Source organism: Vipera berus (genome assembly GCF_964194415.1).
Source record: "Vipera berus genome assembly, chromosome: 7".
NCBI classification, from domain to species: domain Eukaryota; kingdom Metazoa; phylum Chordata; class Lepidosauria; order Squamata; family Viperidae; genus Vipera; species Vipera berus.
The window spans coordinates 1923163-1938152 of NC_138209.1; the positions used below are offsets into that span (position 1 = coordinate 1923163).

The 14990-nt window shown below is 48.3% G+C and overlaps 1 protein-coding gene across 1 annotated transcript; it reads left to right on the forward strand.

Annotated features, from left to right (window-relative positions):
- Positions 1-10165: 10165 nt before the first annotated feature.
- On the forward strand, positions 10166-14555 carry LOC308671217 (C-type lectin domain family 4 member F-like; the record flags this gene model as incomplete). Its single annotated transcript, XM_081333317.1, has 4 exons — positions 10166-10196; positions 11173-11333; positions 12876-12979; positions 14390-14555. 4 exons carry the CDS (start codon positions 10166-10168, stop codon positions 14553-14555), a joined length of 462 nt encoding a protein of 153 aa, XP_081189443.1.
- Positions 14556-14990: the final 435 nt, after the last annotated feature.

Genomic DNA, 14990 nt, shown 5'->3' on the forward strand with positions numbered 1-14990 from the left:
GGCCAACTGCCTGCCCTCCCAGCCCTGCAACTATCAGCAGCTACAGACTAACTCGCTACGCCGCAGAGGCCCTCAGAGCCTCCACAATGACAAACAACATCAAGAAGGTCACACGCCTAAACCCAGAATGTGGATTCCGGCAATGGCCAAGGACCACTAAATATTACCAGAAGGTCACACGCGGGGAAAGGAGGAAAGGATGTAACGACCAAAGTTGGGTATCGGAGTTCAAGAGCTGAAGAACGTCTGAATAAATCTACCCAAGGGCAGGTGGCTTGATGGAGTCCACCAAGCCGAGATTCAGCTCTTGAGCCCTTCGGATAATATCCAAGGGGGTCTTGCTAAGGGAAAGGCAGAGGCCTTGATACAGTTAGATTCTGTTTTGTCCATTTCTACTTCATGAGCTGCGCCGGTTACTCTGGGACCCCTGGGTGCTGATTGTCTGTGAATTCATTTATAAAGAGGAGGATTATGGGACATAGTTTCCTGCGCTTCGAAGCCACCTACATCACCGGATCGGTTCAAGTACAGGGGTTTGCTTCACTTGCCCTCTGGAGAACGAGGGTTTTCCATTGTCGGAGAGAATAGCAAGGATCTACGAACAATTGGCAACGTGTCAGGAGCATGGATACAGCCAACTAGGCTTTTCGAGCAAAATAACCTCTTTACCCAACGAGAAAGAAGAAGGAAGACAGGAGCATCAGCCTCCTGACAAAGTGAGAACATTTCCTGGCCAGCTCTCCCGCTGAAAGGGAGAAGTTGGTTACTTGCAGAGAGTCTTTTGAGTAAGCTGTACGTCCTTGCTAGGAAACTCCTTAGGCAGAGATGTTGTTGGCTCGTGTGTTACTTCTGCACACGTTGTCATCTGGATGGAGTGGCCCCTCTTTCCTCTGGCCTGGCTTGCTTGCTTTCTCTCACCAGCTGAAGCACCCCCCTCCCTGCCCTGTGACCCAAGCAGCCTTCTGATTGGCTGCTGTGGGTCCTCAGCAAAGCACAGCTGTGGGTGGATTGTGATGGCAGTGCAGAGAAGACAGTCCTGGAGGAGCAACCGTTGGCGTCCCATAGTAGCTCTCACACCTCTGGCCTGGCCTGTTGTGTTTCAGTGTCCACTGTGGTTCCAGCAACTGAGTCGGATGATTCTGAAGAGGAGGAGGAGGAGGAGGGGTTTGGAGAGCCTTTGGTGTCAGAGGAAGGTTCTGATGCACTGCAGAACTCTCAGACTGGCCCCTCCTGTCTTGTTCCTCCTCAGACCCATCTGTGTGAGCATGAGGGAATGGAAGAAGATGATCCACAGCTGGCTCCATTCAGGGACGCTAGGAGCAGGAGGCAGTCTAGCAGAACAGAACAGAGGAAAGCAATGAGGCAACTCGGGAGAAGGCAATGAGAAGCCACCCCTTGGGACTGCTGATAAAAGGGGAAGGTGTGGGAGGTGCTGGTTGCTGAAGGCAACCGTTTGAAGATCTTCTGCTAGAGTCCTGGTCTGTTATTCTTGTTTAACTCTTGTTTGAACTTTTCGTTTAAGTCCTGTTTGAACTTTTCATTTAACTTTTGTTTGAACTCTTTGTAAATAAATTTGGTTGGGTTTTTTTCCAGCCTGTTGACTATAAAAAGGGGTTTTTCCCTGACATTCAAACAGGGCCGGTCGTAGGCTGGAACATAACATATAAAGAATGGTTGCAGGAATTGGGTAGGTCTAGTTCAGGGGTAGGCAATCTTGGCTCTTTTATGACCTTAGTTGCTACGTAGCACAAAGTGGCGACTCTGGAGAGCCTGTTTGCTGTAGGGAGAAACCAGGAGCCAGAGAGTTCTAGTTCTCAACCCAGGAAGAAGGAGGCATGGCGAAGGCCAAGAAGACCACGTGGACTTTCCCATAGTTGCCAGGAGTCCAGACTGACTCAAAGGTGCGCACGCACACACACACACACACACAGATTCTTTCTATCCGCTGGACTTCTGCAGTCATCACTATATGTGGGGCTGTCCTTGAAGACCATTAAGGAACTTAATTTGGTCCAGAATTCAACAGGATGGTGGTGGTGGTGATGATGATGATGATGATGATGATGATGATGATGATGATGATATTATCCATTCAGTCATGTCTGACTTTTGGCAATTCTCTGGGCCAGGTCTCTCCACCTCTTCCGACCTTGCACTACTTCAGCACAATGCACAATGGCACAAATTGTGAACACAAAACACAATTGTCCAATGCACTGCCTTCCCTTTGGCTTCCAGGATCAGTTTATAAAACTGGGTTTGAGCTGAAAGCCCTTATTTATTTACTTACTTACTAAAGGGATGTAGATAGCCGCTCTACTCGTTCACAGGGACTCCAGGCCCTCCCAGGCATGAAAGCCCCAAATGCAAGGAGCCAATCAGCCGCCAATTCCTGTTGAGAACATTCAGACAAGCCGCCTGATGGGCTCCATTCGCCCTGCGACCTTCAGACCCTCTGGCAAAACCAAAGGCCGTTTGGAAGCCTCTCGAGGAGGGGGCTGGTCTGATCTCCAAGGGGAGGGAAGGGAGGGAGCCACCACGGAGAAGGCCCTTCTCCTTTCTCACGCTACGGAGTGGACCTCTCGATGGAGCAGACCCACGACAAACTCTGCTGGGTCAAGGAGAGGTAACTGGGGAAAGACAGTCCCACCAATCATCCGGCCCCGAGCCACAAAGGGACTTGAAGGGGACAGGCTGGAATTGAACCCCGAAGCAAACCCAGCAACTCTCCACGACCCGAAGTGGCCAAGTTTGAAGACCCCTGATATAGACTTTAAGGGGAGTGGACTTCAACTCCCAGAATTCCTCAGCCAGCGTGCCTGGCTGAGGAATTCTGGGAGTTGAAGTCCACAAGTCATCAAAGGGCCAAGTTGGAAGACCCCTGACCTAGATGATGAGAGATACTTTTAAGTGGGCAGGAGCTACATGGAATGGATTCCTAGGCAACTGGATCCTAGATGATCATAGTCCTTTGGAAGGGGTGGGGACAGAGATTTGCAGAGGCGAAGTCCTAGTTCCATTGGAATGGCAATCCAACAGCGTTGCCAAGACACAGGTCTCTCTACATCTCCATGTTCAAGAGATGAGGGATGAAAAGGCAGCAGAGGTCCATCCTCAGTGCCAGCAAAAGCTGACCTCAGGGCTATGTCCTCTCTTCCCATGATGTCAGAATCCCCCTGCAGGTGCCCTTGTGACTGTGAACCTCCAACTAAAGCCGCAGAGCAGCCAATCAGCAAGGCTATCTAGAAGCAGCAAGCTGGGAATTTAAGGAAAGTGAGCCGGGCACCTAGAGGCAGCAGGAGGCCATGATGGAAGGCCGAGGGGAATCGACGGGCCAGATTCACCTATAAAGATGCAAAACGAACGTGCTTGGATGGCCCTCTGCATCTCTTACCAGGTACCACAAGAAAGAAGAACAATAGATGGCCCTCGCGTCTCCAACCGGTTATCCCTTCTTAAACTCCACTCAGGTGTACCCAGAATATTTCAGTTTCCTGTTTCCAGGACTTTAGCTAGTTCCTTCTTGCCCAGTGATCCCTCAACAGTCTTATTGTTAGCTAGAGAAAGAAAGTAACTGTTTAGGAAGTATTCTGAATGGACAATCCCAAGTGTAAAGATGCTTCTGAGTTTGAGCTTTACAGACAGACTTCTCTCCGTGAAGAGGTTAGCCCAAAATCTCCTAAAGAAACGCTGTTGGTTATTGCTCGGTAACTCATAAGCAACATGTGCTTCTTGCTGTATCTTGGATCTTACTTCAAAGAGTCCAGATATTCCAACAAGGAAAAGACAGTAGATTGAATTTCTTTTCTTTCTTTTTTTTTTTTTTTTGATAAGTTATTCTGAGCACCTTCCCCTCTTCTTGAAGCTATGGCTGTCTCAAAGATAGATCCTGGACCTCGAGAAGGACCTCGTCCATCATCATCACTACCGCCGCCTCCACCTTCTCCTGCTGCTTCCACCAAAGGCTGTTGTGATTATTGTGCTATTGCTTCAAAGATGTCCTGGCCATTTCTAGTGATGCTTGCAGCCATCTCTTTTACTGCCTTGGTGACAGTTGGCTATCTCTGTAAGTTCAGCTCCAACTCCTCACTTTTACTTTCCTAAAGTGGGTTTTCAATGAGAATTTCCTGTTCCTATGACTGAACTAAGGGATGTAGTGGCTCAGTGGGTTAGGATGCTGAGCTTGTCGATCAGAAGGTCGGCAGTTTGGCGGGTCGAATCCCGAGTGCCGCATAGCAGAGTGAGCGCCTGTTAGTCATCCCAGCTTCTGCCAACCTAGCAGTTCGAAAGCACGTGAAAATGCAAGTAGAAAAATAGGGACCACTACGGTGGGAAGGTAACAGCGTTCCGTGCGCCTTTGGCCTCTAGTCATGCCGGCCACATGACCACGGAGACGTCCTCGGACAAGCGCTGGCTCTTCAGCTTTGAAACGGAGATGAGCACCGGCCCCTAGAGTTGGAAACGACTAGCACCCATGTGCGGGGGAACCTTTACCTTTACCTTTTTAAGGAAGGAATCAAGTCCGGAATCATTACGTGGACACAAGGGAGCAAGATCTGACCCTCCTTGAATGGCACTGAACCTTATCAAGATCAGACCAGATCTACCAGTGAAGAGTTTGACTCGCTAGTTTATTTCTTGTGCCTGTTACACAGAAATCTTACCAGACACACAGTCTTCTCCTGAATCAGGCTAGATCAGGTTCAACACCGTTCAAGGGGAGTTGGACGTTGCCTTCTTGTGCCCACATAAGGATTCCAAACTAATGCCCTGCTTGAATCCTCCCCTACGTGTGGCCACACTCTCTTTCCTACCTAGGACCTCATAGCATTTAGAAATCCATTTAAGGTCTCTTCTGGCAATGTCATATGTCCCACATGAATGATCAGGAAGCGATGGTTATTGGTGGCTCAGAAGTCCTTCTGATAGGAAGGGGGAAGCGATTATACCTCTTTCAAAGGTCCAAATCTAGCTATGGCATTTCCAGTTAAAGAAGGTCGAGCCGTGAGTTTCTGCTGCTAGAGCTGCTGGGACATCAACCGTCAGTTGGACCTCAAAGTCCTAAGTCAACGGCAGCTTGACCTACTTAAAGATTTGTGCCTTTCTGTGCCTAGCCAGCTGTGCTGTGGAAGGAGAAGTATGCTTTTAAGAGAAGACTTCCCAAAAAATAAAATGGGTCATCTGACTGTCTTAATATGCATCTTTTTTTTAAAAAAAAACATTTCTAGATATTAACCTGGAGGGAGAAAATGTGAATTCTCTGGAGAGATCAATGAAAAAGCTGAAGACCTCACTGGTTACTGGGATCAAAGATATTAAGCTCAATTATGAAAACTGTAAGTGTAAGAAACAGAACGATATATCCCAGATTTTGCTTAGAAATGCTTAGAAATGGAGCCAGAGATCAGACTGAAGAATCAAGGGACCCGTCAAAAGACCTCATAATCTAAATATTTTTCCCAAGCCTTTTAAAAGTTATCACCAAAAGATAAGCACTGGAGTGACAGAAATGGAAATTTTATGCTGAGTAATCCTTTTAGTGGCAGACAAAACTAGTTTTATGGACCGGTTGGGGGGCTTTTTAAAGACATAATATTTATTATGTATACTAAACAACCCATGACCCATTGGGTCACTGTTTCTGAGAGGTTTGTATACCTAAAAAAGTTAACCAGAATGACACAGGCAGTCAAAAAAAGTAACGGGAACAATTTTTAATTAATTTTGCTTGCGAGAAGCCAGCAGGCAGCATCAGAAATCATGTGATTACAGATAACTGCAGCAGTGTGGCAGTGCTGCAGCAGACATGCTGCATTTGCCAATACAGTCTAAAGATCCCTAAAATTGGAGCAACTGGAGTAAACAGGTCCTAGATTTTGGACACATTCTTTAAGTTAGCCCACTTGAGGTACCTTGATTCCAAAATCTGTGCCCTATGATGCGAGGTTTTTCCCAGTTGAAGGTTACAAACAGAATAATAATAATAATAATAATAATAATAATAATAATAATAATAATAATAATAATAATAATAATAATAATAATAATAATAATAATGTTGGAAGGGACCTTGGGGGTCATCTAGTCCAACCCCCTGCTCAGGCAGGAAACCCTATACCAGGGGTCAGCAACCTGAAACACTGAAAGAGCCACTCGGAACCGGTTCCCTCACAAAAGGGAAAACTGGGAGCCACAAAAAATGTGTGCACATGCGCGTACATGCGCGCATGCGCAGAACAGGGTTTGACTGAAGAGTGGAGCCAAGGCGAGATATGCACCTACCCTGCATATTTGAATTGATTGGTTGAACTTTTTTAGTCCCACTTGGGTTTTTTTTGGACTGCACGTGGCAGAGGACTGGGAGCCGCAGGGGACGGCTGAAAGAGCCGCATGCGGCTCCGGAGCCGCGGGTTGCGGACCTGTGCCCTATACCATTTCAGGCAAATGGCTGTCCAGTCTCTTCTTAAAAACTTCCAGTGTTGGAGCATTCACCACTTCCGGAGGCGGGTTGTTCCACTGGTTAGTTGTTCTAACTGTCAGGAGCGTTTTAGCAATCTATAGATGAGCCAAAGTAGTTTGGTAGCAAAGATGCAAAACTGAAAACCAAGTTGAGTTCTACTCCTGCCTTAGGCATGAAAGCAGACAGAGTAACTTTGGAGTATCCCTTCTCTCTTAACCTAGCCAAGCTCAGCCTACTTCACAGAGTTCCTGCAGGGAAAACACAGAGAAGGAAGCATTATGTACACAGCCTTGCGTTAAAAGAAAAAAGAAAAAGTGGAATATACATCCAATACCTTTGTGCAATATTCATCCAATTTGCATTATGTATCTTAATCTGTGTGATGTGAGTAGAATTATGCATTTACCGGTATGTTAAATTCATCAACTTTCCGTAATACTCGCATAATTTGCATGGACATTTCTGACAGCGTGGACATTTCTGTACCAAACAATAGGCAAATTCCATTGTCTGGCCATGCCATCTCATTTCAGATTTTGTCGGTTACCTCTAAAGTCTAAATCTAAAGATTTACATCTAAAGACCAAGCTAGAAATAAGAAGAAATTTCAAGTCAGGACAATTAATCACTGGAACAGCCAGCTTCCAGAAGTTGTGGATGCTTCATCACTGGAGGCTTTAAAAAATAGATTAGACAGACATCTGTCCAAAATGATATAGGATCTCCTGCTTGGGCAGGGGAGGGGTGGACTAGAAGATCTCCAAAGTCCCTTCCAACTCTGTTCTTTTGTTATTCGTTTCTTCTGTTGGCTGAATGCAGGATCTGTGCAATCTTGGTTTTTTGATATTTTCAAAAGAGTATTTTAAATACCTGGAGGCCTAAACCCTACCTGCTTCTTTGTCTTAGGGTCATCCATCTTTGGAGGGCTATGACTTCCGAGCATGACTCTTGCAAGGGTGGCATCCAGTTGAACCACTCTTGAGCAGTCAGAATGACTATTCTTGCCATTATCTCGCATATTTTAATTTATTTATTTATTTATTTATTTAGTTACATTTATATACCGCCCTTTCCCTGAGGACTCAGGGCGGTTTACAGGGAATTAAAAAATCCAACATACAAAAGTTAAAACCAAATTAAAAAATATTAAATTGACCCTGTACACAATTAAAACCCCAATTAAAAATTTCTCCTCAGCCTGGGCCCGAGAGCTCAAAGAGCCAGGTCTTCAGGCCCCGGCGGAATGATCGGAGGTCGGGGGCAGTTCTCAGCTCCACCGGCAGCTGGTTCCAGAGGGCAGGCGCTCCCACTGAGAAGGCCCTATCCCTGGGTGTCACCCACCGGCAATCTCTCACCGGCGGAACCCTGAGCAGACCCTCCCTGTGGGAGCGCACTGGGCGAAGGGCATTTGATGCCGGCAGCAGGTGTTCCCTCAAATAACCCGGACCCAGGCCATGTAGGGCTTTATAGGTAATAACCAGCACCTTGAATTTCACCCGGAGGGCAACCGGAAGCCAATGCAGCTCGCGGAGTAGAGGTGTTACATGGGAGTATCGGGAGACCCCCATTACAACTCGCGCGGCCGCATTCTGCACCAGTTGAAGCCTCCGTGTGGTCTTCAAGGGCAGCCCCATGTAGAGAGCGTTACAGTAGTCCAAACGGGAGGTCACAAGCGCATGAGTAACTGTGCGTAGGGCGTCTCGGTCCAGATAGGGACGCAACTGGCGCACCAGGCGAACCTGTGCAAAAGCCCCCCTGGTCACGGCTCCTATATGGTCTTCAAAATTGAGCTGTGAATCCAGGAGGACGCCCAGGTTGCAAGCCCTATCAACGGGGGGTAACACCTCACCCCCCATCATTAAGGATGGAATAACTTGGTTAACCCGAGATGCCGATATGCACAGCCACTCAGTCTTGGCGGGATTGAGACGAAGCCTGTTTCTCCCCATCCAGACCTGAACCGCCTCCAGGCACCGGGACATCACGGAGAGGGCATCACTGGGTTGGTTCGGGGTGGAAAGAAAAAGTTGGGTATCATCAGCGTACTGGTGATACCCCACCCCAAAACCACGAATGATCTCGCCCAGCGGCTTCATATAGATGTTGAACAGGAGGGGCGAGAGAACCGACCCCTGAGGAACTCCACAAATGAGAGACCTCGGGGCGGATCTCTGCCCTCCTGTCAACACCGACTGCGAGCGGCCCTGGAGGTAGGAGGAGAACCACCGTAAAACGGTGCCTCCCACTCCCAGCCCCCTGAGACGCCGCAGCAAGATACCATGGTCGATGGTATCGAACGCCGCTGAGAGATCTAATAGGACCAGGACAGAGGAACAACCCCTGTCCCTAGCCCTCCAGAGATCATTCACCAGCGCGACCAATGCCGTCTCCGTGCTGTGTCCGGGCCTGAAGCCCGATTGGTACGGGTCCAGATAATCAGTTTCCTCCAGGAACAGAGGGAGCTGGTGCGCCACCACACTCTCAACAACCTTCACCAGAAAGCGAAGGTTGGAGACTGGACGATAGTTGTTTAAAACAGCCGGGTCCAAAGCAGGCTTCTTGAGAAGGGGTCTCACCACCGCCTCCTTCAAGTCGGCAGGAAAGACACCCTCCTTCAAGGAAGCAGTTATTACTGCATGGAACCAGCCTCGTGTTCCCTCCCGAGCCGCATAAGCTAGCCAGGAGGGGCACGGATCCAACAAACAGGTGGTGGTGCTCAGTCTCCCCATAATCCTGTCCACATCATCAGGGGAAACAGGGTCGAACTCAGTCCAGATAACGTGCTCAAGACCGCCTGATTCCTCCACCTCAGACTCTGCCCAGTCAGAGTCCAAGCCGGTCCGGATCCGAGCGATTTTGTCCGCCAGATGATGACTAAACTCCTCGGCTCGTCCCTGCAAGGGATCCTCCCTCACCTCCTGGTTCAGGAGGTGAGGGAGGATCCTGATCCGTCTTTTACGGTTCTTTTTTTAGTAGGTTGTGCTATTTTTTTTCCTTTTGCGTGAAGACAGATGCAAAGAATGAATTAAGCAGCTCTGCCTACTCCCAGCTGCCTGTCACTTCCTTGTCATCTTCTCCCATTAGGGGGGGTCAATTGTTTCCTTGACTTTTTTTTTCTGGTTTTTTACATGTTGAAAGAAACTTTTTTTAAAATTATTTTTGACATCTGTTGCAAATCTTAGCTCATTCTGAGCCTTAACTTTCCTGACTTCATCTTTGCAGATTCAGGTTATATGCTGGTATTCTGCCTTAGTTATGTGTCAAGCCAAATCAGATGTCTGTGACCCAGGGCTTTTTTCCTCCTAGAACGCTCAGAACGGAGTTCCGGCACCTTTTTTGGATGGAATCTTGTAGGATAGGCAAGGCGGGTTGTATGACATGTCTGAGTTCCGGCACCTTTTTCTTTTACGAAAAAAACACTGCTGTGACCCATTAGATGCGCAGTAAAGCATTAGCAAAATCTAGCTTAGAATCTATCCTGAATGGGGGTGGATGAAGATAGAAGTGCATTCCTAACATTTCGTGTGTGTCTCGTTTTCAGGGAGGGAAGGAGTGGGGTAGAAAAAAGGGTTGTCTAACTCTTGGACTGCTTTTAGCCATTAATACAGCAGAAGAAATATTGAGCTTGCCAACTCACTTAGAGAAGGCTGCAAAGGCCCTCCATGGGATTAAAGAAAAATATCGTAAGTATCTTTGTTTTTGATGATGGCTCTGTGGTGCTTTGGGAAGTGCAGTGGTAAACAAATATGGATGAATTTAAGTAGAGAATTGGTGAAGAAAAGAGAGTCCGTCCTTCAGGTGATACAAGGAAGGAAGGAAATAGGGAGGGAGGGAGGAGAAGAGGGAGGGAGGGAGGGAGGGAGGGAGGGAGGAAGGAAGGAAGGAAGGAAGGAAGGAAGGAAGGAAGGAAGGAAGGAAGGAAGGAAGGAAGGAAAGGAAGGAAGGAAGGAAGGAAAGAAGGAAGGAAGGAAGGAAGGAAGGAAGGAAGGAAGGAAGGAAGGGAGGGAGGGAGGGAGGGAGGGAGGGAGGGAGGTAGGTGATGGAGAGACTGTCTCACAAGAGATCTTCCTAGATCTGTTTGGGGATGGAAGGAGTGCTTCAGATCTGCAATTATACCACAAAGGTGGTGTTGGAACTCATGGTTTGGGTTTCCTGTCTGGACTACCCCGAAGAGCTGATACATTTGCATTGGGAAACCCTTTCGGGCCTGAATCACTGAGAAACCCAATGGGCAGCCCTCTTCTTTTCTGCATAATACTTTGGCCACTCCTGGTCTCATTCCTTAGGGATAAAAAAAATAAAAAATCAAAGCTGGTCACTCCAGCCTCTTCCTCTCTTTCTCGGCATAAGCGGTCCTGAACGGAATTATAGCTCAGGGGCTCAATCCTGAGGTCTCCCCCTGGGAACGCTGGGTTGCTGCTGAGGCCAGCGCTGCCTCCGTTTATATTCCACTTTTCTGCTCAACGTTGAAATGAGCTACCCAATACACACACACACACATTTAAAGCAACAGCAATGAAACCCATCTGACGCAAGACCCTTGAAATCCGTTTCAGAAGTACGAGCTTGGTGAAAGAGATGTGCTTTGGCAGTTCCCCTCACTTCTGGAATAGGGGGGACCAAACGCCCTTCCCTAGGGTGACCCATTCAGTCTCAGGGTACTCCAAGGAGCCCTTTCCTTTCTCACCCCTCTTTGCTCTCGTCTCTCTTAGAATCCATCTTCAGGAAAAGTGTGAGGCCCGCAGGCGGGTGGCAGTTTTGGGGAAGGAGCCTCTACTATTTTTCCAAAGGACAAAAGACCTGGTATGATGCTGAGAACTTCTGCATGTCCAGAGATGCCCATTTGGCCTCCATCCTACATGACAAAGAGCAGGTCTTATACTTTTTCTTCTTTCCCTTACGACTTCCGGGGTACTTCAAGGAGCTGCTCAGCTGGGAGGAATGCTCACTTCTTATCCACTTTTTTCCCCTCCCCCTCTCCTTTCCTTCCAATCAACTTATTATGGTAAGAGCGTTGGCTAGTACACTCTGGAAGCTCTTCTCCACCTCTTGAAAACCCTTCCGATATGATTGCATTGGTTTGCGAGCTACTGTTCTGTACCAGCCTACAACCGGCCCTGCAGAAAAGGCAGGGACAACCCCTTTACAAAAACGGCAAGAGGCTGGAACTAAGCCTGCCAAATTTATTGACATAAAACAGAGCAAAGAGAGCAAAGAGAGCAAAGACGAACCATGAAACAGGAGCTATTCAAACGGTTGCCTTCAGTAAACCAGCCCTCCCACACATTCCCCTTTTAAACAGTTCAGGGCGTGGCTTCTCTCTGCCTCCTTCCGAGGTGCCCCATTGCCTTCCTCTGTTTACTCCTGATTGACTGCCTGCTGCGTCGGGCGTCCTTGAACAGGGCCAGCTGTGGGTCATCTTCATCCACGCTGTCAGGCTCACACAGCTGGGTCTGCGTCGTGACCAGATGGGAGGAGCATGGCTGAGGGCTCTGCGGAGCCTCAGGGCTATCCTCTGGAGGCTCTCCAACACCCCCCTCCTCCTCCTCTGAATCCTCCGACCCAACTGCCGAACCCACAGGCTGACCGTGAATCACAACAGCTACCTTCTCAACTAAACTGTGGAAGCCTATCACAGGATCCTCACCTGCAAGATCAGGTCAACGTCAGTCTTGATCTTGACATGGATAGGCAGGCTCTGTTGCCTCAACAAAAGGGGCTAAAGCATTTCTTAAGTCCAGAACGGCCAGATAAGGTCGGGAAGGGGCTCAGACAAACACACCCCCAGTTTGCCAAACTATAGGAAAGAAGAGGAGAAGGTACAGTATTAGTCAATCTGGTAAGAGTTGATTTCCTGGTCTGGCTACCTAGTGGGCCGACATTAGTAGCCAGGGCTCTTGAAGTATACTTTTCCAACACCATGAATTTTTCATGGCTTTCCCAGGCAGCGTTTGGGCACGGACAAACTCTTACTTCCACTGGACACGGAAAAGGTCCAAGTAGTGGCGATAGAGTACGCTTAGTCAAATTCTGCCACCCAGTGCAATCTGAAGAGGTTCTGCCATGTGTCTGTAGTTGCACTGGGGGTCCTGACCAAGAGGCCGATGAGCAAAGTGATCCTTGAAGGTAGAACTACCTGTACAAGCCCAGCTTTTCTTAACTAACTACATAGGTTTCTTTGAGAAGGGAGAATATATCTTTTCTCTCTCTCTCTCTCTCTCTCTCTCTCTCTCCCCCTCTCTCTCTCTCCCTCCCTCCCTCCCTCCCAAAAATGTGCCCTGAGCTGTTCTACACATATTTATATGGTGCCTGGTTGTGTGTAGCTTGCAGTTGCTAATTAAGCTGTTGATGGATGGCTATTAAGTTAGTTGTTGGTGCTACTTCTTCTCTCTCCTCGCCTTCTTTTTTTCTGCAGAATTACATCACTTCGCAGCTGACTCAGACGGCCTGGGTGGGCCTTTCAGATGAAAACGAAGAGGGTGGATGGGAGTGGGCTGACAGCTCGACATTAACAGCAGAGTGAGTTTACGATGGTGGCAGCGTTCAAAGAGAGGATGCTTTCAAATGGCCGCGTCTTTTCTTGCAAAAGTGGGGTCAGATTAAGCATTTCTAATCTGGTGATTAAAAGTTCTAGGTTCTGATTAAGTTCTCCCCAGCACTGTGGGAGGGTGCAACTTAAGGATCCCCTGGGTCAGTGAGCCAGAGGTGCACACCTTCTTGCACCCATTGTGTAAGGCAGGGGCAGTGGCGTAGCGTGGGGGGTGCAGGGGGGGCGGGCCGCACCGGGCGCAACATCTGGGGGGGGCGCGCTCGCACTGAGCTGCTCAGGGAGCCCCAAGGGCTGCACAGAGTCGGCTTGGCTCCGCTCTCGAGCTGCTCTTTCTTGCAAAGCGAAACGAGTCAGGCAGGTGAGATGGGTGGCCACATAAACTGAATAAAATAAATAGAAGCGCCCAACTCTCCGCCCAGGCTCAGGCCAACCGCAAGCGCCCCGCAGGCGCCCCGGCAGGCTTGGCCGAGCGAAGATGGACCCGCCGGCCGGCTGGCCTAGCTTCGTGCGCATGCGTGGCTTTATTTAGCGGGGCTCACGTGCGAGCTTGAATGCAGCGGCTCTTGCAGGTCGGAGCCCCGCCCAGCCGCCCTCGAGAGGGACCCGGAAGCATCCCGCATGCGCGCGACTCTTCTTGGAAAGTCTACGCCGCTGCGGGGCGCGTCTTTTCGGCGGTGCCATGACGTCACCGGGTTAGGGGGCGCAAATTGCCCCGGGTGCTGACAACCCACGCTACGCCACTGGGCAGGGGTAGGCAACCTCGGCTCTTTTAAGACTTATGGGCTTTGCACAGACAATGAAGGGTACTGAGAGCAGTAATAGTCACACAGTAACCACAAGAGACACTGAGTTGTGATAAACAGAAAAATATTTTACTTTGTGGTTGAAAAACAAAGCACGGTCAAAAATAAACAGTCCAGGTCATACACAATAGTAACAGTCCAAGTAGTAATCCAAATACAAAGTCTTCTTACCGGTCCAGAGGTCAAAAACACAGTTCAGGTTTAACACAGTAGTAAACCAACAATAGCAGTATCAGAGTAACTAACAGTGAAAAAACAGCGAGAGCAGAGAGAGAGAAGCTACGTTCCTAGCTCCCTCTTATGGCCATGAGAACACTTACACACCCATCAGCCAATTAACATCTTAAAGACACAACATCATAGTTTATATATTTTCAACCCAACTATATAGGCTATCCCCATATGCCTAACAATATCTAAAGCACCACCAGATGCACCTCAAAGCATGCCCACAGGCATTTCAGAAGAGATTCTCCATTTGAAAATCAGGCTGTTCATTCATTCAAGTCCATTGTTTCTTTGATTAAATGTATGCTTTTTTGCTGCTTTCCGCTGCCTTTTTTTTTATCTTCCCAGATTTTGGTCTAGCGAAAGTCCTAGCCGCTCAAGCAGATACAGAGGAAGAGAACAAGACTGTGTTTCTGTCGTGCCTTTGCTGGGGAGCCACAACTGGAAAGCCGCTGACTGCCATGAACTTTACAGATGGGTTTGCAAAGAGAACCTGGAGTACGAGGAGCCCTGATCTTGGTCTTCATCTGAAATAACCTTATTCTCCAGGATCACGCTAAAGCTGGAGATGAAAAGATCCTCCTTCTGATGTCATAGCAAATCCACCGAATGAATATAAGCATCCTGTTACCTCCAAAATCCAAAATAAATTGATGGATGGCCGCACACCCTTAATGAAGTACACCAGACTTTGAAGCTCATGCACGACTTTGTAAGAGCTTTGCAGGGCTCGCTTAAAAGAGGAAACTGAGTATCATTTAATGGGGCTCATCTTGAGTCAAGTTAGTTAAAGACCGAACAATTGCATTTGGGCAATTTGCTATGGTCGATTCAACTGAACTTTGGTCAATTTGTGCAAACAAACTCATTTGGCTGGTTCTTGAGTCAATGTAATGTGCGAATCCAGGAAAGTTGCATTAATTCAATAACAAGAGAGTCTCCTGCTTGA